Raw genomic sequence first — 26,955 nt, forward strand, 5'->3', positions numbered from 1 at the left:
GTCATCCACATGAATACCTAAGGGAATCCATTAAATTTCAGTTACATGATAAACTCCACAAATCAAAAGGCTGTTAATTCTTCTAAATACCTAGGAATTACAATTGGGAACAACTTAAACTGGAATGATGACATATAAAATGTGGTTTGGAAAGCAAACTGCAGACTGTGTTTTATTGGCAAGAAAACTTGAAAGATGCAACAGATGTACTGAACAGACTGTCAATATTATGCTTGTCCATCCTATTCTGGAGTACTGCTGCATGGTATGGGAACTTTACCAGATAGTACTGGTGGTGGACATCAAGATGCTCAACTCAGGGCAGCTCATTCTGTATTATTGAGCAATAGGGGGAGTGTGTCATGGATGTGATATGCAAGTTCGGGTGGCAATCACTAAAAGAAAGTCGTTTTTCACTGTGGCAAGATCTCTTCACCAAATTTCTGTCAAAGCTCCAGTCAATGTTAATCTTTAAAGATAATCAGAAACTGACTTGTCCAATCTGTGTATTGTGTAACTAACTATGCTGAGAGCTCAGAATATCTATTGCTATTCTAACAGACAACCAAAATATAAAAATTGTATTTATGAGATAAATTCATGTGCAAGTTCAAAATTCTTGAGTATTCTGATGTACTTGATGACAAGTCAATGAATAGATGGAAGTGATATGTCTGGTGTTCCCCAAGGAAGTATTATAAATAATCCTCTATTTGCATTGTCAACTGAAAAGATACTTAAAAATATGAGCAAAATAAAATTTTGACGAGACTCAATACAAATAATTCAGTATTTCTCAAAGGACTCCATAAGCTATAAAAGTACTCCACTAAAGGGTATCTCACAGAAACTCTTAAATTTAATGTTTCCAGTAATTTTATAATTGTTATTAGCATGGTAATACAAAGTATTTCATAATGTTAAGTAATTTCATTGTATAGCACTTAAATAAATTGTTTGTTTTTTACTTCTTTCCATATCTTAGAAACTTCACTCTTTGGAAAAGGACTATCATAACACAAGATACAACATAAAAAAAAAGACTTGCTGTGTTCTTTTTGCCATACGTGTGTGTGTGTGTGTGTGTGTGTGTGTGTGTGTTTGAGTTGTGTTTACACACCTATGAGCTGTCTTCAAATCATTCCCTTCTCAGCAGCCACAAGATGGGCAATTCCCTCCTATCTAGCATAATATTCACTTTTAACCACTAGATTTAGAAATATTTCAACACAGCAGCTGAGAACAATTTGCACCCTATAACTAATAAATAATACAAATAATAAATAAAAGGTTTATTTGTCCATAGTAACTTTTACAGCCCTGGATATAGTCTGTTTATAAATATATGAACTTTAACAAGAGTTTAGAAATAAAGATAAATTATACACAACATTAAAAATCCTTGATGGAATACAAACATTTATCAACTAACAGTTACTTTAATTTTGTATAAAATATGTTTCCACTTAACAGTTTTATGGTAAACAGTAACATATTTAAGGCAAAGTTAAAGCAACTATTAACGTTTTTCAAAGCAGATAATATTCAAAAACAGCTTTACTCTTTGAGTACACTTAAATATTGGGCTTACCTCAACATAGTTGAGAGGGAAGAGCCCCACCATGGCGTTGTGCTCTCCCTCATACCAATTCTTGTCAATCTGTCTCCTCACGAATATGATGTCTCCCCGCCTGAAGCTGAGCTCTCTACATGGAAAAAATAAACAGAATCACAAATATGTGGTACAATCTTCCTTCATGTTGGTGTTGACAAACTGAAACTGGTACAAATGGCTTGTATTATGGTCTCTCGAAAAAGTGGTGAATGTTGTATGTACGTGTGTGTGTGTGTGTGTGTGTAAGTTTCTGACTTATTGCAAGGACACATTAAGTACAGTTTTTTCTAGTTATTCACACATCTGTGTGAACACTGCAAATATTTCACAGCTGATGAAACAGAAACAGATTCATTCCATTTCAGTTATTTCTGTTCACACTGTGTTATGTGTACTTAAAATTAACACATTTCTTTAAAAATTGACGCTTCTGTAAGTGTCTAAATTCAAGAACTGAAAATTTCTGTTACCTACATGGCAAGTAGCAGTGTTTATTGCACAACAGCATGACAAGTAGTAGTATGTTGTAAACAGGCCTCTGTAATTACAGATGTAAGCAATTGTTTTCTTCACAAAATATCAATATAATCAAGTAAATATTAAGCTACCAATCAAGATAAACAGTGACTATTTGAAAATATTGAGGACGCAGCAGGTTTTTATTTATTTTTTTTTTTTCATTCAAATGGCTGGTTTTATTTCTAATGTAATAGGTTAAATTTAGCTGGGTTAAGTACAAATACCTAGTATTATCAATACTGTGCATGGGTTAAATTTTCAAGCTTTTTTTCCTTTTGTCAATGTATGGCTTAATTCATTGTGCATTCTGGAAGGTTCTCATTCTTGAATGGATCTACAGAACATATGAAATGAATGAATAAATGAAAAAGTTAGCAGCTCTGACAACAGACTGTAGTAAAAGTTACCACTCTTCTGATCTACACGGCATCGTTCACTAACCATCCATACAGCACGCTTGTTGGGTGATATGGAGTACATTAGGTGACACACAAATGACAAAAAGTTCTTGAGTTAATCAGCAACATCTAGAGCTCTTTCTGTTGGTAAATATTACCCACAGATCCAAAATTTACCAGTGGTATCAACTTTCCACTTCTCTCTGTAACTTTGCGAGCAGGTGTGGTGAGGTGTGTAGCAATTGCTGTTGGCACCAGGAAGTAATTAACCATAAACATTCCAATTGAATGAGGCGCCCTCCTGTGGAACTACACAGTATTTCATCAAACCATGGAAAATATTTTTATCCCTCCATGGTATTCTGATATAAATTGTAAGATGACTGGATAATGCTGTATTCTGTGACCCTGCACAGTGGTTCATTGTGAACACCATGGAACTAGACATTGGGACTTACATTAACTAGAATAATAATTCAGAAATAATTCATAATGTACCTACTATTTAATAGTAGGTAGCCAGAGACTTTGTGGGGTAAAGTATAAAACGTGCAGATGAACTTGGAAGAACTGAGTGAAAAATAGGTTCAGTCATGGGTTAAACAGCTAGCAGACTTTGTTTTACTGGTAGAATACTGTGAGAATGCAATCAGTCTATAAAGGAGATTGCTTACAAATCATTCAGGTGATCCATCCTAGAATATAGCTAAAGTGTGTGGGACCCAAAATACATAGGACTGGCAGGGGATGTTGACCATATATAGAGAAAGGCACAATGAATGGTCACAGGTTTGTTCAACCTGTGGGAAAGTGTCCCAGAGGTATTGAAAATCTGATATGGCAGACTCTTGAGGACAGATGGAAACCATCTTTAGAAAGACTACTAAGAAAGTTTCAAAAATTAGCTTTAAATGATAACTCTAGGAATATACTACAAACCCCTACATATTGCTCCCATAGGGATCATGAGGATAAGATCAGATCAGATTAATCACAGCATACACAGAGGCATTTAAACAATCATTTTTTCCATACTCCCTACATGAATCGAATGGAGGAAAGTCTTGATAACCAATACAGTGGGATGTACCCTTTGCCATGCACTTCACAGAGGTTCACAGAGTATAGATGGAAATACGTTCAATAAATAACAATTTGGATTTCATAAGTGTTGCTCTACTCAGAATGCCACTTACATGTTCACTCGTCAAATTTTTCAAGCATTAAAAACAAAATAGTACTGATTAGCATTTCCTGCACCCGATCTAAGGCATTTGAGTAAGTGAAACACAATATTCTCCTGGATAAAGTGAGGTCTTATGGTACTCTTGGTATAAAAAAAACAAAGGAAATGTCATATCTAACCAAAAGAATACGCAGTGTTGTACTTTGTAATTCAACCAATGTAGTCAGAGGACTTTATTTTGAGTGGGGAGAAATCACATATGGGGTTCCCCACAGGTCAATCTTGGATCCATTATTGCTCATCATACATGTATATGATCTTCTGTCTCATATACAGCAAGTACAGTTTTTTTTTGTTATGTTTCTAGTATTGTAATCAATCCATGCATACATACAGTAACAGAAGAAATGGTAAACAATGTTCTGGAGAGTGTCATTGACTGGTTTCTTGTGAATAGTGTCACCCTCAATTTTAAAAAGACACAGCATATTCAGTTCCACACATGTAGATGACTACACCAACAATATGTGTAACTCTGGGTGAGGAAATAGTAAATATGGTGGAAACTTCAAAATTCTTAGGTGTTGATACTCATGAGCATTTAAACTGGAAAAAGCACATTCAGCCACATTTGCACTAAGAAACACTGCAAATCTTGGGGAGAGACAAATCAGTAAGTTGACATATTTTCATTCAATAATGTCCTATGGAATAATAGTTAGTTGGTTTCTCGATTTGGGGGAGGGGACCAAATGGCGAGGTCATCGCTTTCATCAGATTGGGGAAGGATGGGGAACGAAGTAGGCCATGCCCTTTTAAAGGAACCATTCCAGCATTTTCCTGAAGCGATTTAGGGAAATCGTGGGAAATCTACATCAGGATGGCCGGACGCAGGTTTAAACCATTGTCCTCCTAAATGTGAGTCCAGTGTGCTTACCACTGTGCCACCTTGATAGGTATGGAATAATGTCTGGGGTGACTCATCTTTAAGAAAGAAAGTTTTCATTGCTAAAAAACATGCTGTAAGAAGAATCATCTTGGTGACACCTGTTTAGGTAGCTAGGCATATGGACTATTACTTCGTATTATATTTATTCCCTCATGAAGATTGCTGTAAATAATCCATGGCAGTTCAAAAGGAACAATGATATGTATAACTACAATACTGTAAGAAAAAAGGATATTCATTATGCCACATTAAGGCTGTCTTTAGCACAAAAGGAGGTGCACAATGTTTGGTCATTTATTCAATGATATAAAATGTCTGACAGACAGAAAAGTAAAATTTTAAAACAAACTGAAAAAGTTTTACTTGATAACGTCTTCTATTCCATAGAAGAATTTCTGTTACTATAATGTGTAAAAGGTGGGGAGTAGGAGTTACTAACTCACAACTCTCTCTCTCTCTCTCTCTCTCTCTCTCTCTCTCTCTCTGTGTGTGTGTGTGTGTGTGTGTGTGTGTGTGTGTGTGTGTGTGTGTGTGTACAAAAGACAAAAAAAAAAGAAGAATACCACTGTGACATGATGAGCTTGTTTCCATATTTACAAAATAATTCATGGTGTGAATATAAATTGATCTATTCCAATCTTTATGATTTATTGTGCAGATGATCAATGGAATATGAAGCTAACCAACCAGCCTAATACATAATTTATATAACTACACTTATAGCTGCCAAAGAATAGGTTATCATCACATTATAGGTATGTTTACTATGAAAACTGTTTCTTATCTACTTGCTAATTGGCATTTTCAATCCTCAAACCACAACACTCAGATAATACGTGGAAGTGACTAACAACATATGTATTAGCTATCTTCTGAACTACTGAGATTTTCAGTTTCTTACTTGATATGTGGTAGATCACTTAATATTGTTATGTTTTACTGAAGCTAGATGATCTAGACGATGACGAGTAGATGAATAAAAGAGCTGCAACTGTTTGCTGTGTATGTAACTGTGTGTCAATACCTAAAATATCATATTTAGTTTAGTCATTGCCACACATCGGTTCGTTGACAATATGTGCCTACCGAAAGTAAAACAACATAGAATCTTTCACAATGGCTACAAGTGAAACAAATTCTCTCAATGTGCAGGTGTGACTGCATCACTAGTCTGTGACAAAAAGGCTCGCAAGGAATAGTAAACTCTGATGGTGGAGAATTTGCACTGCAGTAAATATCGGAAATAAAAATGAAAATACAGTCAAAGGACTTCTACTAAAAAATATGTACTTAATTAATATACTTGTTTCATCAGCCTCCATTACTGTTTTGTGATTTTACTTTAAGTTTTGTAAGGATGAAATCAAGGGAGAAACCACTATCAAACATTGTGGCACTCCAATTTAATGTTTCCCATCTGAGTCAATGTTTAATCCTTCTCCTCTCACATGTTTTAACTCATATGTCTCCAGAACGCTCAGGAGGAAAAGAAGGTACTGATTTTCCTGTGTTATTTTTTTACTTTCTATTGGAAAATGAAAATCTCTCTTTTTTCGTACATATCTTATGGAAAAAAGTCCACTTACTCTTAATTCACCCATACTGAAAATTACTGGATGGTATTACAAGCTCCATGGCTTCCAAAATGATTGGATTCTAAGGTAACGCCTATCACAGTGTATTATGGGGGAAGTTGGATGAAATAAGCATAACTTCAGACTGGATGTGACATCTACCTTGAAGTCTGTCCAACAAAGTTGTACAGCGCACGAGCGACCAGCTTGGGCTCAGGAGTTTTGTCTCTTGGCCTTGACTTGGAGCTGGCATCATCCAAGAAGTCGTCATAGCGGTTCAGCGGAATAGGTGACTTCTGAGAGGGGCTGTAACAACAAAGACACTGGTAACAACATCTGGAGTACTTGCAGTTCAATTTTATGTCACAGAAAATATTTCATTCAAAATTATCTGCACTCTAGTTTAGCCGTGAGTGTAGCTTGTTTTACTCTGTCTTTGTATAATTAAGAACTACAACATTCCAAATACAGTATATAATAATGTAATCAGCAGTTCTGCATTCAGGTTGACTGGGTCGCAATGGTAAAAGTCTAATGTCAGGCAAGCAATGACTTTAATGATCATATGACATGTTTCATCATCAGATATCTACGAAAAGATCACATACAAAAATATTTTATAAAACACATAATGGATAGGTATAACACTCCACTTTGACTGAAATTGCCTGACACAAACTGTACTACACCTAACCGGAAGCAATTGCTGCACCTAGATACGGCATTTCAAGTTGTCTGTCAAATAAACATATAAAGACTACAGACACAATTGTGTGGACCAAGAAGACATTCTTGCCATCAGGTGGCATTAATAAAATGTATAGTGGTACCAAGGAACACCAACTAACATACATTTATTACGCTTCAGTAAGATACTGAACAAACGAGGACGAGGACTCAAAACACCCCCAAAGGAAGAGAAACAACATCAAACTAAGGAAAAAGACAATACATGGGAACCCCTAAATGAAGATGACGTGAAAGAAGTAATAAAAGCACTGAAGAACAAGAAAGCAGCAGGACCTGATAAAATACATAATGAACATATAAAAGATGCAAAAGAGGCCCTCCAACACATATGGACCAAACTGTTTAACAAATGCCTGGAACTTGGAAGAATTCCGACACAATGGAGACACTCGACAATAAAAGTTCTCTACAAAGGTAGAGGAGACCCAATGGACCCAAACAAGTACAGAGGTATAGCCCTGGAAAATACTCAATTCAAGACGTTTTCAAAGATAATAACACAAAAAATCCAAGCCTCTGTGGACAGTCGTCTCCCAGAACGACAAATGGGTTTCAGATCTGGAAGATCAACCCTTACGGCAGTCAGGCTTCTTCTAAACAACATCCATGATGCGCTACAAAGGAAACAAATGTTCTACACGGTGTTCATAGACTTTACCAAAGCCTTTGACCTATTGGAAAGAGAGCTCATAGTCCGAAAACTGGAAAACACAATGGGAGAAGATAGCGTATGGGCAAGAATAGTCAAGTCAATCCTCGAATACAACTTAATTACAATATCAGACAACCTCTCTTTTTCGAACCCCATTCTGCAATCGAATGGAGTCTTACAGGGTGACCCAATGAGCCCTTTGCTGTACATTCTTGCCACTGAAGAAGTACTCCGAATTGGAGAAAATGAAGAAGATGTGTATGTATATGCATACGCTGACGACATAGCCGTAGGATCAACAGATATACAGAAGCTGCAGAGAATCGTTGAGGAAATAGACAGATGGTGCAGTGAACACAAACTACGCATAAACATAACAAAGACAGAAATGGTAATTTTCAGAAAAGGAGGCAAAACACCCAAGAATGCGGAAATCAGTATCAGAGGACAAAAAATAAAAATCTCATCAGACTTTAAATACCTAGGAGTGACATTGCAACCAACAGCCAAATGCTTCACAAAACATACAACAGAACGCGCAGCCCAAGCAATAATAGCAATACAGGACATCAAAAACATCCGCCTACTCAGTCTAGAAACAGCCATGAAATTATTCAACACAAAAATCTTACCAATCCTGGCCTATGGGATGGAGGTTATATGGGACCACCTGACAGAAAAAAATCTAGAAACACTAGAAAAGGTAAAATCGACCTATCTAAAAAGAGCACTAGGTCTCTCAAAGACAACAAGATCTAGACTAGTGTACCTGCTAGCGAGAGAGACATTCCTAATTGAAGACATCAGACTTCAATATATGATGCCACACACCAGGGCTTCCAGAAAGCAACTGAAGATCATGAAGGACAAACGAGAAAAAATATGGACCGAGTTTTATGGCACCGAAGCAATGACGAACCGCTCATGGACAGCACCAAACTTCGAACAGCGACATGTCGTAACTAGACTTTCTATTCACGGCTTTCATCATCTAATCTGCAAAAACAAAACTTATCACGACCCAACCGCAACATGTGTATGTGAACTGTGTAACGAAGCCTGTGAACGATATCACATAGAACTGTGCAGTAAAAGAGTGAAATCGATAAATGAATATGCAAAAATGTAAAATGTAAATGTAAAATGTTAAACTGTATATGGCTATTTGGCTGCAATTTTATTAAATAAATTACGCTGTGTGTCCGATGCCAATGAAACAACTGATTACAGGGTGGCACACAAAATGTGTTCAATTGTTTCTTTCACAATTTACGACGCACATTAGATATCCCGCTGGGATCTCTACAGCAGTACCAGCAGGGCTTGGAAAAACAAATGAGTTATGAAATGACATGTAATTCACGATACTGCCACTAGGAGACAAGTAAGCAGCAATGGCTGACAATGAAAGACTGACGACACAGCAACGATTGGCAACTGTGTTACTTTTTCATGAAACGAAAAGCCTTATTGTGACCCAGAGGCGTTTTAGACAACAGTTTAACACATGATGGGTCCCTTGCAAGAAGACCATCCACAGGTTGTACGATAAATTTGTACAGGAAGGAACAGTACTGGAAGCGAAGCGACCTCGACCTAAGCCTGTTTGTTCGCCGGAGAATATTGAAGCGGTACAAGTTGCTGTACAGAGAAGTCCTGGGAAATCATGTAGAAAGGCAGCAGTGCAACTGGGAATATCCAGACGATCCTTTCAACGCATTCTGAAAAGTGACCTACATATGTACCCATACAAGATGACCTGTGCACAGAAGCTCACTGAAGAACCTAAGCAGCAGAGACTACTGTTTGCTCAGTGGGCAGAGGATAGGGAAGAAACTCTCAACAACATTTGGTTTTAAGATGAGGTGCATTTTCATTTAGATGGTGTGGTTAACAAACAAAATGTATGCTTTTGGGTCACTGAAAACCCACAAGAGCTTCATGAACGACAACATTATGCTCCGACGATTACAGCGTGGGCAGTAATTTCCAGTCACGGACTTATTGGACCCTTTTTCTTTGAAGAAACTGTGAACAGCGAGTGTTATTTGAGCATGCTTTGAAATAGCTTCATTCCACAGCTTCTTGCTACTGCCTTGCCCTTCAACATGCAGTGGTTCATGCAAGATGGAGTAAGGCCACGTACTGCAAACACTGTGTTGGAGTTTTTACATGAGCATTTTGACATGTGGATCATTTCACTCAGGTTTCCAGGTTGCTTCAATGACGGACAAAATTGGCCCCCCAATAGTCCAGACCTCAATCCATGTGACTTTTTTCTTTGGGGGTACTTAAAGGAAAAAAAATTTCCGAGACATCCACGTGATTTAATGGAGCTCAGAAGACTTATTCTACAAGCTTGCAGTGAAATTACGGAAGACATGTGCTGTAGGGTAATCACTAACTTCAGTGTTCATTTGAAGGAAGTTAGGAAATGAAATGGTGGACATTTTGAGCATGTGCTGAGTTAGAACAAATCTCCATGGGCGGGTCTTCATTGTAGTATATGTTCCTTTCAGATTGTATTGACAATAAAGTTTGTATTCAAAAACAAAATGGTAACACATTTCGTGCACCACCTTGTTTAAAAGAAACATTTTCTTTATACATATGGTAATGATGACAATATGGTGATAAAAGGTTACATAAAAAACTTGTTTAAATTCAGGAGTATTACATGACACCACACACCATAAAAAGCTACAATCACAAGAACTGTGCAATGCGACAAGCAAAATAAAATTAAAGTATGAAATATATATGTATATGACACATACACCAAAAATTTAAATACATGGGAAGGGGACACATACATCGAAAATTTAAATACAGGGTAAGGGGAATATAATATTCATTAAAATTCAGTACCAGAAAGTATCCAGTATGCACTACTGCACTTACATTAAAACTAAGAACTATTACTTGGTTCCATCTATTCTCAAACATTAAAATCACAGCGTCTAGTAACACTTCGCAAAAACTACAAGGGATTTTCGATAAGTAAAGCAACATTTTTGGTTCTATTCAGGGTTCAAATGCACCATAATATTCCCCACTGTTTTGGCTACAAAACCCTATTTTTCAACATAATTTCTGTTCAGTGTGATGGCCTTATGCACCTCACTGGTAGGCCTGCATGTCCACATGGTGACACTCTGCTATTCAATGTCAGAGACAACGTCTTGCTGCATCAATAATCTCCCCATCATCCACGTACTTGATGCATCCTTCATTTGGCCAATCTGATAGAAGTCAGAATGTGTGAGATCCAGGCTGTAGGGTGAATGAGGAAGGACAATTCAATTAACTTCTGTGAGCTTCTCTCAGGTGCAAAACTTGCGTGAAGGAAAATTTCATTTGCATTTTTGTGGCAACAAACGTGCTCACATTGTTTCTTCAGTTTCCTGAGTGTAGCACAACACACTTAAGAGTTCAAAAAATGGTTCAAATGGCTCTGAGCACTATAGGACTTAACATCTATGGTCATCAGTCCCCTAGAACTTAGAACTACTTAAATCTAACTAACCCAAGGACAGCACACAACACCCAGTCATCACGAGGCAGAGAAAATCACTGACCCCGCTGGGAATCGAACCCGGGAACCCGGGCGTGGGAAGCGAGAACGCTACCGCACGACCACGAGCTGCGGACACATTTCAGAGTTGATCACTGCACCATGAGGGAGGACATCAAAAACAATAACCCATTCAGAGAGCCAGAAGATCGTCACCCTGACTTTACCGGGTGGGGGTGCTGCTTTGAAATATTTCTTCAGAGGAGAGGTGGTGTACCACCACTCAATAGACTGCCATTTTGTTTCCAGTTTGAAGTAATGAACCCATGTTTTATTGTCTGTGATAATGCTCGAAAAAATTACCACGATCGGTCTCATAATGCATGAGCCATTCTGCACAGAAGTCCTTCATTGCTCTTTATGGTCTTCTGTTAGGCAGCATGGAATCCAGGAGGGACACACCTTTGAGTAACCCCAACAGCACTACCAACAGAGATGTCCAGTAGAGCAGTAAGGTGTTTGATTGTGATCTGTTGATCACTTCAAATGAGAGTGTGTGCATGTTCCACCACTGCTGGAGTCATGTCTGTGTGCAGCCGGATGGCAGTGATAACAGATGCCTTGCCCCCACGATTCCCTGTGCTTTTGTTCACTGCCATGTCTCCACAGACATTCTGCAAACACCTATGAACATCTGTGATGTTCCAGTTTCGTGCCAAAAGAAATTCAGTGACACCTCTCTGCTTGGAATGCACCTCCCTTACACGTACCATTTTGAAGGCTATATATAGTGCCGCCACCTACCGGAACTTCGTGAAATGATAGGGGATGAAGTCGGAATGTTCCACAATGTCCCACAACAAATTCTGCATTTTTTCAACAAATACTGTCTGAGAAAAAAAAGTGTTGCATTATTTACTGAACATCCCTTGTATAATCTCAAAGTATGAAATGCATATGTAGTGTAATTGTACATTTCAAATAATACAATTATAGTGTATAGTAATAGTCACCTATCTCTTGCAAGCTATACTGACAATCAAACACTAAGACATTAAAAAAAATGTAGTGTACACATCCACAGGAGTACAAAAATTCTTTCTCTGATGCAAGAGGACAAGTGGACTTCAGTATTGGACTGAAACCCAAAAACAAAAACATGGCATGCTGATGATGATTAATTTATGGGGATACAGTATGGTTGAATAAAGTACAACAGAAGGTGACAGCTAAAGAACATGAGAAGGTGCAAAGATTTGCCTACCACTGCTGGGTTAGAGACCATGCTAGATATGCCCCCATTACATAATATGAGTACAATGGAGATAGCAGCAGAGGCATACAGGTTAAAAACTAGAAATCTTTGGGATATTAAGCATCCCACGCTAATAACACAAACGCGGTGAATATAGGAATGGTCAGAGAAATGCCAGCTGACTCCAGAATAAACTACAGTTGCTTCAATAATCCTTCCTGTGTAACCACAGGAAGTAGGAAGCAGTGAAAGAAGGTACCAAACCACCATTCATGTGACATAGTCTGGGTTAGTGAAGGGTCAAAAATGTACAAAGATGCTGTTGCTGGGATGTACAAGCTCAAGTGTAGGGTGCAGTCTCTCTCGCAAAGCTGGCTATGGTATTCCAGGAAGTGATATTTGCTGTGAGAGTATATGCAGAGGAGAATCTTCACAGCTGTTACAAGGACCATAGCATCTGCATTCATTCAGACAGCCAAGGAGAATCTGATTCTCTGTCAGCCCCTGCAACGAGCTAAGATCATTGCAGCTACAGAATGCCACGAAACCCTTGTGAGGCTAGTAGAAAGTGACCAGGTAAACACACTGTGTGTCCCTGACAACTCAGGAATTAACTTGGTAACAAATAAGTTTCTAGACTGGCCAGAACGGAGGTGATGACTCCATTTGTTGGACTGGAATGTATTTTAAGAATCCCTAAGGTGAAGGTAAAATCTAAACTATGTAGCTAGATCAAGAGGCAGCACATAGAACATTAGACTAAAACACAAAACAAAAACATGGCAAATTAATATTCTCAAAAGCATATTTAAAGAGAAGTTCTGTAGTCCTGGGCTTGAATAGCAGGTAGATTAAACACTTGGTGTTTCTGATGACTGGCCATTGTAACTTCAAGAAACGCCTGTACTTGATGGGAACAGAGAAAGGAGTCCCTAAGTGCAGATGATGTGGTACGGGGGATGAAACAGCATCACATTTAATCATTCAGCATGAAGCACTGGAGACCAGCATATACAAAATATTTGCGACATTAATTCCTGGAGATATTGTGGCTAACAGTGATCTAGTAAAGAACTAGTGTAAAGGTACTGCTAGGATTTTCTAGAATGACAGAAAGAAACATCGCACAATAAACTTAGTTTCGGTGTGGGCAACAGGATGTTAGGACCCCTTTGTTGTGTCTCTCTGGTTAAATCAAAACAATTAAATGAGATTAAGTGCAAAAATTAGGTCTTTCGAGGATGAACTCGCTGCCTTGATCGCAATGCTACAAAGTAGAGGTAGAAAGTCGTATATATTTCAAAAATTCGAAAATTGCACTATTTCTGTAATACGCCTCCACTGAGTTTTTAACCCAGGACCTTCCAGGCGCAACTCACTGTGTTAGGAGGTCTTGTAACATAGAACAGGAGAGGAATTTTGAATTTTTCTCTGAATAAATAACTGTGTCAGGACTTGGACCTAGGCACTCCCTGGTGCAGAGGGGTCTGACCATCATTGCAGCTTATGGTCATTGTTTCAGTTGAAACAACTATCTCATCCAGAGGCTGAGGTGAAATAATCAAAGCTTTGCTGCAGAATAGGCCTTGACCTACTTTCATTAGTTATGTCACCTGGTAACTTGAATTGTTAGCTTTGACCAGTGACATAGGAAAAATGCGACAACCATAAGCAACATGGCGTATATAACATGATATCAGCGGTGATTTTTCCAACAAGCTAAGCTACAGATCAGTCTGTCACCACAACTTTCACATCCGTTGAATTCACCAACTCAAAATCAAACTGTCATCTCCCAACGTAACCTAGATCTCGGGTAACGTTACAGACCAGTCTGTCATCACAACTGAGTTCTTCCCTTTCACATTTGCTAACTTCACTAACTAACAACTTAACTGTGAAAATACGCATTAAAGGGTGACATAACATAACAGCAGCCATTACTTCACTGGTCAAAGCTGATGACTGGTATCGAACGTTCCTCATGACCCACCAGGAGGGACATGAATCCTTGTATTGATAATCAAAAATACTTAATTCAATCGAGTATTCTTTAGTACTCTGTTACTAGACAGCCACACGTGTTAGCATGCCGCTTTCGGAATTCAGGGGGTGGTTTCGGAATTCGTGGGGAGGGGGGGGGGGGGGGGGGAAGGAGAGCTGTACAGGCCCTGGACCGAACCTCGCCAGAGGATTAAACCTACATACTGTAGGAGGTTTTCTAACTGTAGCCAAATTTCCACATTGTTAACATCAACTGAAAATCAGTGAAACTGCGCAACGCTTTGCAAATTGAATAACAATTTAATAATTTGCTCAAACTGCAGATTGATTTGTTCAGTGTTCTGTTTGAAAAAAGAATATATTTTCATAATGAAAGTTCTGGGGAAAAATATTCAAACGTTTACTTCTCCGCTCCCTGTAATTTCTTCAGATGTGTGTTTGCATCTAAGGCTACGCCGAACCTATCCACGATCATTCATCTTGAAGGCAGCGCATTGATTGCACTTCACCTGCTCTTCGTAATAGCGTCTGACCGTCCGATTTTACCGCAAGCGCTCAGCATACGTTGGTCTATCGATTATTCATATGGTTTTGAAACTCATCCCTGTTGGTTTTTGAATACATCTAAATTTATTTCTGAACGGATCATAAGTTGATGTTTGAATGTGTGCATAGGGTATGTAATGTCTCTGCAAGGGGAATCCCCGTCGCATCTAGAAATTAAAAAAAAACTTTCCCGCAGACAAAAGGGGCCGGGGCTACACAAGATGAGCCGAATAGAGCCGAACGGGTGAATGCCAATCTCTCTTTGTTTATGTGGTTGACTGGGTTTGAGAATGATCAGCGAAATCCATAGATTCAGACTACCAGAGCGGAAATAAACAACTAACAAAAATTACAAGGTAAGAAAGATTACATATTATCTTCTCAGTGTATCCAAGAAAATGAAATTTTGACAGAAAATTTTTGCCAGAAAGCTACAGTCAAACTGGCCGACTGGAGCATGAAAGGTACCACGTGACATTTTAATTTCCATTATCCTGATGGGTTCCACTACAAAATATACTCGTTCCACAGGGCAAAATACAGTGACATGTGACGTGTGTGGAGGAGAGGCGCTGCACTTTGGCACACTTACGAGCAAATAACATGTCTTACATGTCCTCAAACATGTATGTTTTATATATCAGACTCTTCAGAAAGATGTGCGCTACGAAATGAACTTATTTTTGAAAAATCGTTTTTTTTTTAATTTTTGACATCCTATCTTAGTCTCGAGGGGTGGAGGGGGGCGGGGAGGGAGCGCGTCACTATTAAAGTTTTGCCCCGGTTCGGAAATATCGTAGATCCGGTGCTGACTGCCTAGGTGGCGAACGAGTGGACTGCCTAGGTGGCGAAGGAGCGGACTGCCTAGGTGGCGAACGACCGCAAGTGTTCTTGCTCACCTACACGCCACCTGAACAGGCCTGGCCTATGGCACCCTCCACTTTACGGTTGGCGTGTACCCACGTGAAATACGGGGTGTTCAAAAAGTCTCTCCGCCCTGCCGTATGATTGTTAGTCGCGCGTGTCGTATGATTGTTCGCCTGCCTGGGTTTTCCACAAGATGGTACAACCGCGCATACAGCTCGCGTTTCAATGTCACTGCTTGATGATGTTTTCGGTGATCGCATGATTTCACAGGGACTTTGGCCTCCACGGTCGCCTGACCTAACACCGCCTGACTTTTTCTTCTGGGGTTCAGCGAAAGCAACTGTCTATAAAAACCGTCCAAAATTCATCGATGAATTGAAAACTGCAATATCCACTTTCACTGCTTCTGTTACAGAAGAAATGTTACAGCTTGTGTTTGGAAACATGATTAGAAGAATTGAATTGTGTATTCAACAACAGGGGGGACAGCCGCGCGGAATTAGTCGAGCGGTCTAAGGCACTGCAGTCATGGACTGTGCGGCTGGTCCCGGCGGAGGTTCGAGTCCTCCCTACGGCATGGGTGTGTGTGTTTGTCCTTAGGATAATTTAGGTTAAGTAGTGTGTATGCTTAGGGACTGATGACCTAAGCAGTTAAGTCCCATAAGATTTCACACACATTTGAACAGGGCGGACACTTTCAACAATTAATCTGAAAATTTGTAAGTAAAAATGATTATTCAATAATTTGATAACTTGTATTTACTGAGTTTAATTTCGGTATATATATTCACTGCGGCATACGGCATGCGCGGCTAACAATCATACGGCACTGCAGAGAAAAAATGGTTCAAATGGCTCTGAGCACTATGGGACTTAACATCTGAGGTCATCAGTCCCCTAGAACTTAGAACTACTTAAACCTAAGGACATCACACACATCCATGCCCGAGGCAGGATTCGAACCTGCGACCATAGCGGTCGCACGGTGCCAGACTGAAGCGCCTAGAACCGCTCGGTCACTGCGGTCGGCGCACTGCAGAGAGACTCTTTGAACACCCCGTAGTTAGTGTGCCAGCTACTGTGGTACATTCTACATATCGCCTATACCACCCTCACCTATGCAGTTCGAGTGTACTCATGTGAAGCTGTCGATGTGCCATCGCTCGGCGTATATCCTAGATAACCGTGGTACAACAACCGAGTTAGAAAACTGCTGCGGAAGCAAAGGGAACTTCGCAGCAAACATAAACATAGCCAAAGCCTTGCAGACAAACAAAAACTACGCGAAATGTAGTGTGAGGAGGGCTATACGAGAGACGTTCAATGAATTCGAAAGTAAAATTCTATATACTGACTTGGCAGAAAATCCTAAGAAATTTTGGTCTTATGTCACAGCGGTAGGTGGATCAAAACAAAATGTCCAGACACTCCGTGACCAAAATGGTACTGAAACAGAAGATGACAGACTAAAGGCCGAAATACTAAATGTCTTTTTCCAAAGCTGTTTCACAGAGGAAGACTGCACTGTAGTTCCTTCTCTAGATTGTCGCACAGACGACAAAATGGTAGATATCGAAATAGACGACAGCGGGATAGAGAAACAATTAAAATCGCTTAAAAGAGGAGAGGCCGCTGGACCTGATGGGATACCAGTTCGATTTTACACAGAGTGCGCGAAGGGACTTGCCCCCCTTCTTGCAGCGGTGTACCGTAGGTCACTAGAAGAGCGTAGCGTTCCAAAGGATTGGAAAAGGGCACAGGTCATCCCCGTTTTCAAGATGGGACGTCGAACAGATGTGCAGAACTATAGACCTATATCTCTGACGTTGATAAGTTGTAGAATTTTGGAACACGTATTATGTTCGAGTATAATGACTTTTCTGGAGACTAGAAATCTACTCTGTAGGAATCAGCATGGGTTTAGAAAAAGACGGTCGTGTGAAACCCAGCTCGCGCTATTCGTCTACGAGACTCCGAGAGCCATAGACACGGGTTCCCAGGTAGATGCCGTGTTTCTTGACTTCCACAAGGCGTTCAATACAGTTCCCCACAGTCGTTTAATGAACAAAGTAAAAGCATATGGACTATCAGACCAATTGTGTGATTGGGTTGAAGAGTTCCTAGATAACAGAACGCAGCTGTCATTCTCAATGGAGAGAAGTCTTCCGAAGTAAGAGTAATTTCAGGTGTGCCGCAGGGGAGTGTCGTAGGACCGTTGCTACTCACAATATACATAAATGACCTTGTGGATGACATCGGAAGTTCACTGAGGCTTTTTGCGGATGATGCTGTGGTATATCGAGAGGTTTTAACATTGGAAAATTGTACTGAAATGCGGGAGGGTCTGCAACGAATTGACGCATGGTGCAGGGAATGGCAACTGAATCTCAATGTAGACAAGTGTAATGTGCTGCGAATACATAGAAAGGTACGTTATCATTTAGCTACAATATAGCAGGTCAGCAACTGGAAGCAGTTAATTCCATAAATTATCAGGGAGCACGCATTAGGAATGATTTAAAATGGAAAGATCATATAAAGTTGATCGTCGGTAAAGCAGACGCCAGACTGAGATTCATTGGAAGAATCCTAAGTAAATGCAATCCGAAAACAAAGGAAGTAGGTTACAGTACGCTTGTTCGCCCACTGCTTGTATACAGCTCAGCAGTGTGGGATCCGTACCAGATAGGGTTGATAGAAGAGATAGAGAAGATCCAACGGAGAGCAGCGCGCTTCGTCACAGGATCATTTAGTAATCGCGAAAGCGTTACGGAGATGATAGATAAACTCCAGTGGAAGACTCTGCAGGAGAGACGCTCAGTATCTCGGTACGGGCTTTTGTTGAAGTTTCGAGAACATACCTTCACCGAAGAGTCAAGTAGTATATTGCCCCCCCCCCCCCCCCCTACTATATCTCGCGAAGAGACCATGAGGATAAAATCAGACAGATTAGAGCCCACACGGTGGCATACAGACAGTCTTTCTTTCCACGAACAATACGAGACTGGAATAGAAGGGAGAACCGATAGAGGTACTCAAGGTACCCGCCGCCACACACCGTCAGGTGGCTTGCGGAGTATGGACGTAGATGTAGATGTAGATATCGCGTGCAGCTGGAATGTACTCACGTGAAGTTGTCGGTGTGGCGGCGACTGTGCATGTCTTGCAGCTCCTGCAGGTACTTGCGGCGGCGCTCCTCCTGATAGATCCTGCGCATAGCCTCCGCCTGCCGGCGGGCCAGTTCCTCCTCGGAGAGCGCCTCCTTCGCCTCGGACCGCACCGGACTGCGGTAGTGGATGGTCACCTCCGACTCCACATAGCGGTGCGGCGACTCTGCAACCAGACGACGGCGTCTCCGTCAGCCTCGCCCGCGGCCCACATACAAGTAGCGCTGCCAAGTAGGCGGCGCGCGTGGCGTGTTTACCTTAAGCCGCCGCAGCCGGAAACGTCCGCTACTCTCTCTCCATCCGCCAGCTAAACACCAAATACCTGGTTTCGGAGGACTACTGTACAATACGGGGGTCGGACAAAAGTACCGAAACGCCAAAAACACAACGTATAATGCAGGGTAGTCCACTGATCGTGACTGGGCCAAATATCTCACGAAATAAGAGTCAAACGAAAAAACTACAAAGAACGAAACTTGTCTAGATTGAAGGGGGAAACCAGATGGCGCTATGGTTGGCCCGCTAGATGGCGCTGCCATAGGTCAAACGGATATCAACCACTTTTTTTTAAATAGGAACCCCCATTTTTATTACATATTCGTGTAGTACGTAAAGAAATATGAATGCTTTAGTTGGACCACTTTTTTCGCTTTGTGATAGATGGCGCTGTAATAGTCACAAACATATGGCTCACAATTTTAGACAAACAGTTGGTAACAGATAGGTTTTTTAAATTAAAATACTGAACGTAGGTACGTTTGAACATTTTATTTCGGTTGTTCCAATGTGATACATGTACCTTTGTGAACTTATCATTTCTGAGAACGCATGCTGTTACTGCGTGATTACCTGTAAATACCACATTAATGCAATAAATGCTCAAAATGAATGTCCGTCAGCCGGCCGGTGTGGCCGTGCGGTTCTAGACGCATCAGTCTGGAACCGCGTCACCGCTACGCCCGCAGGTTCGAATCCTGCCTCGGGCATGGATGTGTGTGATGTCCTTAGGTTAGTTAGGTTTAAATAGTTCTAAGTTCTAGTGGACTGATGACCACAGATGTTAAGTCCCATAGTGGTCAGAGCCATTTGCGCCATGTGATGTCCGTCAACATCAATGCATTTGGCAATACGTGTAACGACATTCCTCTCAACAGCGAGTAGTTCGCCTTCCGTAATGTTCGCACATGCGTTGACAATGCGCTGACGCATGTTGTCAGGCGTTGTCGGTGCATCACGATAGCAAACATCCTTCAACTTTCCCCGCAGAAAGAAGTCCGGGAACGTCAGATCCGGTGAACGTGCGGGCCATGGTGCTTCGACGAGCAATCCACCTCTCATGAAATAGGCTATTCGATACCGCTTCAACCGCACGCAAGCTATGTGCCGGACATCCATCATGTTGGAAGTACATCGCCATTCTGTCACGCAGTGAAACATCTTGTAGTAACATCGGTAGTACATTACGTACGAAATTAGCATACATTGCACTATTCAGATTGCCATCGATAAAATGTGGGCCAATTATCCTTCCTTCCATAATGCCGCACCATACATTAACCTGCCAAGGTCGCTGATGTGCCACTTCTCGCAGCCATCGTGGATTTTCCGTTACCCAATAGTGCATATTATGCCGGTTTACGTTACTGCTCTTGGTGAATGACGCTTCGTCGCTAAATAGAACGCGTGCAAAAAATCTGTCATCGACCCGTAATTTCTCTTGTGCCCAGTGGCAGAACTGTACACTACGTTCAAAGTCGTCGCCATGCAATTCCTGGTGCATATAAATATGGCATAGGTGCAATCGATGTAGATGTAGCATTCTCAACACCGACGTTTTTAAGATTCCCGATTCTCGCTCAATTTGTCTGCTACTGATGTGCGGATTAGCCGCGACAGCAGAAAAAACACTTACTTGGGCATCATCATTTATTGCAGGTCGTGGTTGACGTTTCACATGTGGCTGAACACTTCCTGTTTCTTTAAATAACGTAACTATCCGGCGAACAGTCCGGACACGTGGTTGATGTCGTCCAGGATACCGAGCACCATACACAGCACATGACCGTTGGGCATTTTGATCACAATAGCCACACATCAACACGATATCGACCTTTTCTGCAATTGGTAAACGGTCCATTTTAACACGGGTAATGTATCACGAAGCAAATACCGCCCGCACTGGTGGAATGTTACGTGATACCACGTAGTTATACGTTTGTGACTATTACAGCGCCATCTATCACAAAGCAAAAAAAGTGGTCCAACTAAAACATTTATATTTCTTACGTACTACACGAATATGTAATAAAAATGGGGGTTCCTATTTAAAAAAAAAACGCAGTTGATATCAGTTTGACCTATGGTAGCGCCATCTAGCGGGCTAACCATGGCGCCATCTCGTTTCCCCCTTCAAGCTACACAAGTTTCGTTCTTTGTAGTTTTTTCGTTTAACGCTTATTTCTTGAGATATTTGGCCCGGTCACGATCAATGGACCACCCTGTATGGTTGTGACGGGCCAAAATAAGCATACAGGTTTCCACAAAACTATTGCGACCAGTCACCTTTCGTTTTATTCTTCAATTTTTATTTTCCATTATCGGTTTCTAATTTCCTAGCGAGTCATTATCAGATGGTTAATATTTATTGCATATTTGTAGCATTGCTAGGGTCGTGGAGCTGTGACAAAATGTCTAAACGAAGCATATAAGTGTCCCACATCCGTAATGGATAGAAGTTTCATTTCAAAATGAGAATAATACGTCACGTAAGAAATGTTTCACGCAATCTAAAGTACAGATAAACGTTAGGCTGTATACTAATGAAAGTTCTGTAGTCTATTGTGATTTTTTTTGTGTATTGTGAGTTAGATTGAAAAGTTTATTACAGAGCCATAGAAGTTTACGGGGGAGGACGGCGCTCCCAACTTATCTGAATTTTAAAAAAATGTTGCAGTATGTGGCTTGGACGTTACACAACGCCCACGTCACTGAAGCTGTAGAACCAACGGACGGCCATAAAATACGAGATAGCACTGTTGAAAAGTGCTAACAACGATGTTCATTTGCTTTTCTATAGTTTGTACTGATGGCCAGAATGATTTTGTTTTGGACAATTGAGTTTTAGGTTTGGAGTCGACTGGGTATATTGATCATCAGAGTACGGTAATCTAACTAGTAATAAGAAAGTAATTATCTTTGGGGTAAATTGGTTACCTTTGCTGTTGCATGTAGTTGTGTTCCAATTAATATCGATTTTTTTTTTCAAATTAATGGAGGAAGAGACGAAACCGTGACTTACAACATAAATAATTAATCTGGGTAATGGAGTACTATCTATGGTGACGAATAAAAAGTGATCAGTTAACTGATCGCGATGTAAATTAGATCTCGACCGGGTTTGCAAATATGTTTAAAGTAAACTTTTTGGATTGGCAATTGTACCGATCGTCATTGGTAGCTAACCCATAGGCAGTACCGTTGAGGGAACATTAGTTACACAATCAGATGTATGATGACAATCATTACATAGCTGAATTTCTTTTTATAATGAAAAAATATATTACTAATTGACAAATATCATGAAAAAATGGCTCTGAGCACAATGGGGCTTGACAACGGAGGTCATCAGTCCCCTAGAACTTAGAACTACTTAAACCTAACTAACCTAAGGACATCACACACACCCATGCCCGAGGCAGGATTCGAACCTGCGACCGTAGCGGTCGCGCGGTTCCAGACATGAAACGCCTAGAACCGCTCGGCCACATCGGCCGGCCAAATACCATGGAACAGAACTTGATACAGAGTATAAGTTATCGAATGAAGGAGATATGGAGCTAGTTATCTCTGGATGAAATAACATCGTTAGTTAGTTACTGAAGTTTAACAGACAGAAATAGGATGGTAAGTGGAAAAAGAACTTCCAAAATAGCTTACGGAAGAATGAAATATTAATGAATTAATCCATTCACTCATTTATTTAAAAATACCGAAAGGAAGAAGTTAGTAGATGTTGAATGTATGATTGGATGAAGCAGAAAAATTATGACTTTTCATAGCCACAGGAAATACAACAAAGATTTTAGTACATCCATAATAATTTATTATCGATAAACCATACCATTTGTGCTAGAACTTGTGAGTCACTGTGAAGGAGTAATATTTCTGCTTTCTTTGGTTATAAGGTAAAGGACTCCTACACTAAAATAATAATCTACTATATGTACTGCTATATAAATATCTAATCAAATAATACATAATTTTATCTTCCTCAAGTTTTTATCTTTCTTGGTTTTCCGTAAGAATTAGTGATATGACAAGCTAAGTAAAAGGAATAGTACCGCAATTGCAAAATAAATATCAGTCAGCTTCCGCTATCATTAAGTGTATGTATTACTTACAAGGGCCGAGATCACAGTAGCGGCAGCGCACGCCCATGAAGCATGAAATAGTGGAACTAGAAGGGCTACCCTTACGACATGCCACGAATGTATTCGCTTAGCCGCCCGCCAGTGGAGAGTTGCGAACAGAGTGAATACAGGTCACGTGCTGCACGCCGGAAAAGCCACTTGAAATGCAAATTTTCTTTTTCGCGCGCCGTGACGTTACACAGTATTCGCTACTCACTCTGAATTTTCCATTTACGCCCTCATTGGCGTTCCGCACCCACGTCGACAACGGCACATCGCTAAAAAACCTGCACGCGGAAAAACTGCGTCTGGCGAACAGCCTATTTACGTGGGCGTCACCCGGCGCTGGCTCTGCTGCTGACGTAGGCGCCGGCAGTGGCCAAAGCGCGCGCTACTTCCCATCAACTCGCCAGCAGCCGGTCGTGGGAAAGGTAACATCTCTCCAAAAATCAGCACGGATATAGGAAGCACCGCACGTGTGAGACTCCGATCCATCTCTTCGCACGGTACATCCTAGCGAGTAGTGGATATTGGTGAACAGGAAGATTCGGTCTTAGGTTTCAAAATGGCTCTGAGCACTATGGGACTTAACTTCTAAGGTCATCAGTCCCCTAGACTTAGAACTACTTAAACCTAACTAACCTAAGGACATCGCACACATCCATGCCCGAGGCAGGATTCGAACCTGCGACCGTAGCGGCCGCGCGGTTCCAGACTGTAGCGCCTTTAACCGCTTGGGCGGTCTTAGGTTTACGAAAACGGTTCGAAATGTCCAAATGTGTGTGAAATCTTGTGGGACTTAACTGCTAAGGTCATCAATCCCTAAGCTTACACACTACTTAACCTAAATTATCCTAAGGACAAACACACACACCCATGCCCGAGGGAGGAGTCGAAACTCCGCCGGGACCAGCCGCACAGTCCACGACTGTAGCGCCCCAGACCGCTCGGCTAATCCCGCACGGCAAAAAACGGTTCATCTTTCAATATTGTCAATTGATAAGAAAGAAACTATAATCCATAACTTAAAGTTTTTTAAAAGTACATATTTCTGCGTTACACAGTATCTCGACCATTTATCACAGACTACGCAGTTGTTGTTGCGATGCCTTTCAAGATTTTTAACTTAAACTTTCAAAACGCTGTAGAAATAACAACACTGGTCAGAATGTCGTCAAATTGCAACTGAATATTATCGGAGAAGGGAGGAAACGTATGGAAGAAGAAAAAAACAGTGTGAAACTTGATCAATAGATGGCGCTGTATGTTCAAATGGTTCAAATGGCTCTGAGCACTATGGGACTTAACATCTTTGGTCATCAGTCCCCTAGAACTTAGAACTACTTAAACCTAACTAACCTAAGGACATCACACAACACCCAGTCATCACGAGGCAGAGAAAATCCCTGACCCCGCCGGGAATCGAACCCGGGAACCGGATTCCCGGGTTCTAAGCGAGAACGCTACCGCACGATCACGGGCCGCGGACGGCGCTGTATGTGTCAGAATACGTAAATGAAAACACCCGTCATTTGCACAACCCATTGAAATTGGTATAAACACTTCGGGTACCTGGCTTTTCCTCCTTTCGCCTCTGCGACGTTCGCCATGACTGTCTCAATGTATGATCGCGCTCTGCTTGTAAAGCTGCAATACGAGAATGATGACTGTGCTCACGTCGTTCTGCAGAAGTTTCGGATACGGAAGGGTTTGGAAAAAGGCGTTGGTCTACTGACTGCTGTGGGTCTGGAGAAATTGATTCGGAAATTCGAAAAGACGGGTTCTTTTGGTGTGCAACCTGGTAGAGAGAGGAAACGAATTGATTAGACGTCAGTGGAAGCAGTGGCCACAGCAATGCAGGAGGAGACGAGTGGTGGTGTGCAAACGTGTAGCGCACGGAGAATTGCCCGAACATTGGACATACCCATGAGTACGGTGCGTAAAATCCTAAAAACATCCTTCTTTGTTATCCATTCAAAATTACCCAAGTGCACGAGTTGCTTCCTGTTGACCTGCCAGCAAAAGAAAGGTCTTCGCTTCAGAATTTCTTGCTCGCATGGAAGTGGACAATGATCGACCGTGGAAGATATTTGTGGACACACGAAGCCCACTTCCATCTGACAGGATAAGTCAATACACAGAATTGTCGAATAGGGGCAACGGAAAATCAAAAATGGTTCAAAAGGCTCTGAGCACTATGGGACTCAACATCTTAGGTCATAAGTCCCCTAGAACTTAGAACTACTTAAACCTAACTAACCTAAGGACATCACACACACCCATGCCCGAGGCAGGATTCGAACCTGCGACCGTAGCAGTCCCGCGGTTCCGGACTGCAGCGCCAGAACCGCACGGCCACCGCGGCCGGCAACGGAAAATCCATATGCAAATCAGCCAGTACCACTTCATCCTGAAAAGGTCACTGCGTGGTGCGGGTTTACGGCATCATTTACCATAGGGCCATGTTTTTTTTTCGAAGAGACAGGTGCTTCCGGTCCTGTTACCTGTACCGTCACTGGTAAGCGCTACGAGGGTCTTTTGCGCAACTGCGTCATTCCAGCTCTCCAACAGCGTGGATGTATGGATGGGATCACTTTTATGTAAGATGACGCACGTCTGCACATTGCAAATCCAGCTAAGCAGCTGCTGGAGCGCCATTTCAGAAATGCTAGAATTCTCAGCCGCCATTTCCCTTCAGCCTCGCCGTCCCGATCACCTGATCTTGATCCGTGTGACTTCTGGCTGTGGAGCTATCTCAAAGATGTTGTGTTCAGTGTTCCTATTGCAAACTTATCTGCATTGAAGGCACGCATTGCGCAACACACTCTGAACGTGACCTCGGAAAAACGTCGATCAGTTGTGGAACATGCTGTTTTTCGATTTCAACTCGTTGCAGAAAACGGGTGACAACATATTGAACATATTTTGCGCCAGTCACACTGAAATTAATAATCCGATTTGATTTTGATTGATTCTTTTATGCGGTTTTTGGCCTCGGGACAATTAAAAACCGATTTTATTGATGCTTTTTATGAGATTTTTGGCCTCAGGACAATTATAAACCGACGTGAGTGATGCTTTTTATACGGTTTCTGGCCTCAGGATAATTAAAAACCGATTTTTCCCATCCGATGTGACATGACCTTGCCGCGGTGGTTCAAAATGGTTCCAATGGCTCTAAGCACTATGGGACTTAACATCGGAGGTCATCAATCCCCTAGACTTAGAACTACTTAAACCTAACTAGCCTAAGGACATCACACACATTCATGCCCGAGGCAGGATTCGAACCTGCGATCGTAGCAGCCGCGTGGTTCCGGAATGAAGCACCTAGAGCCGCTCGGCCACAGCGGCCGGCTTGCCGTGGTGGATGGGCTTATGTAACTAACAGTGTCACACCTGTACGCCCATGCACAATGAGTAGTACAATCTGTTTAACGTCAAACGTACACCTTAGGCATTGTTGTATGATTCATTTTTCATTTGTAGTCGACCACTATTAAATTATGATGCTTACAGCGCCATCTATTGCTACATTTTGTAACTATTT

At 41.3% G+C, this 26,955-nt stretch overlaps 1 protein-coding gene across 8 annotated transcripts in view; it reads right to left on the bottom strand.

The window, feature by feature from the left end:
• LOC126092418 (sorbin and SH3 domain-containing protein 1) overlaps nucleotides 1-26,955 on the bottom strand; it is a 1,056,812-nt gene that overhangs the window by 25,044 nt on the left and 1,004,813 nt on the right. For all 8 annotated transcript variants that reach the window (XM_049908017.1, XM_049908049.1, XM_049908042.1 and 5 more), the window contains 3 exons: nucleotides 18,958-19,162; nucleotides 6,404-6,547; nucleotides 1,592-1,706 (listed from right to left, as the gene is read on the bottom strand). In XM_049908017.1, coding sequence (XP_049763974.1) covers nucleotides 1,592-1,706; nucleotides 6,404-6,547; nucleotides 18,958-19,162 — 464 coding nt within the window. The remainder of the gene's footprint in view (nucleotides 1-1,591; nucleotides 1,707-6,403; nucleotides 6,548-18,957; nucleotides 19,163-26,955) is intronic.

Source organism: Schistocerca cancellata, chromosome 1 (assembly GCF_023864275.1).
Source record: "Schistocerca cancellata isolate TAMUIC-IGC-003103 chromosome 1, iqSchCanc2.1, whole genome shotgun sequence".
In the NCBI taxonomy this organism is placed as follows: domain Eukaryota; kingdom Metazoa; phylum Arthropoda; class Insecta; order Orthoptera; family Acrididae; genus Schistocerca; species Schistocerca cancellata.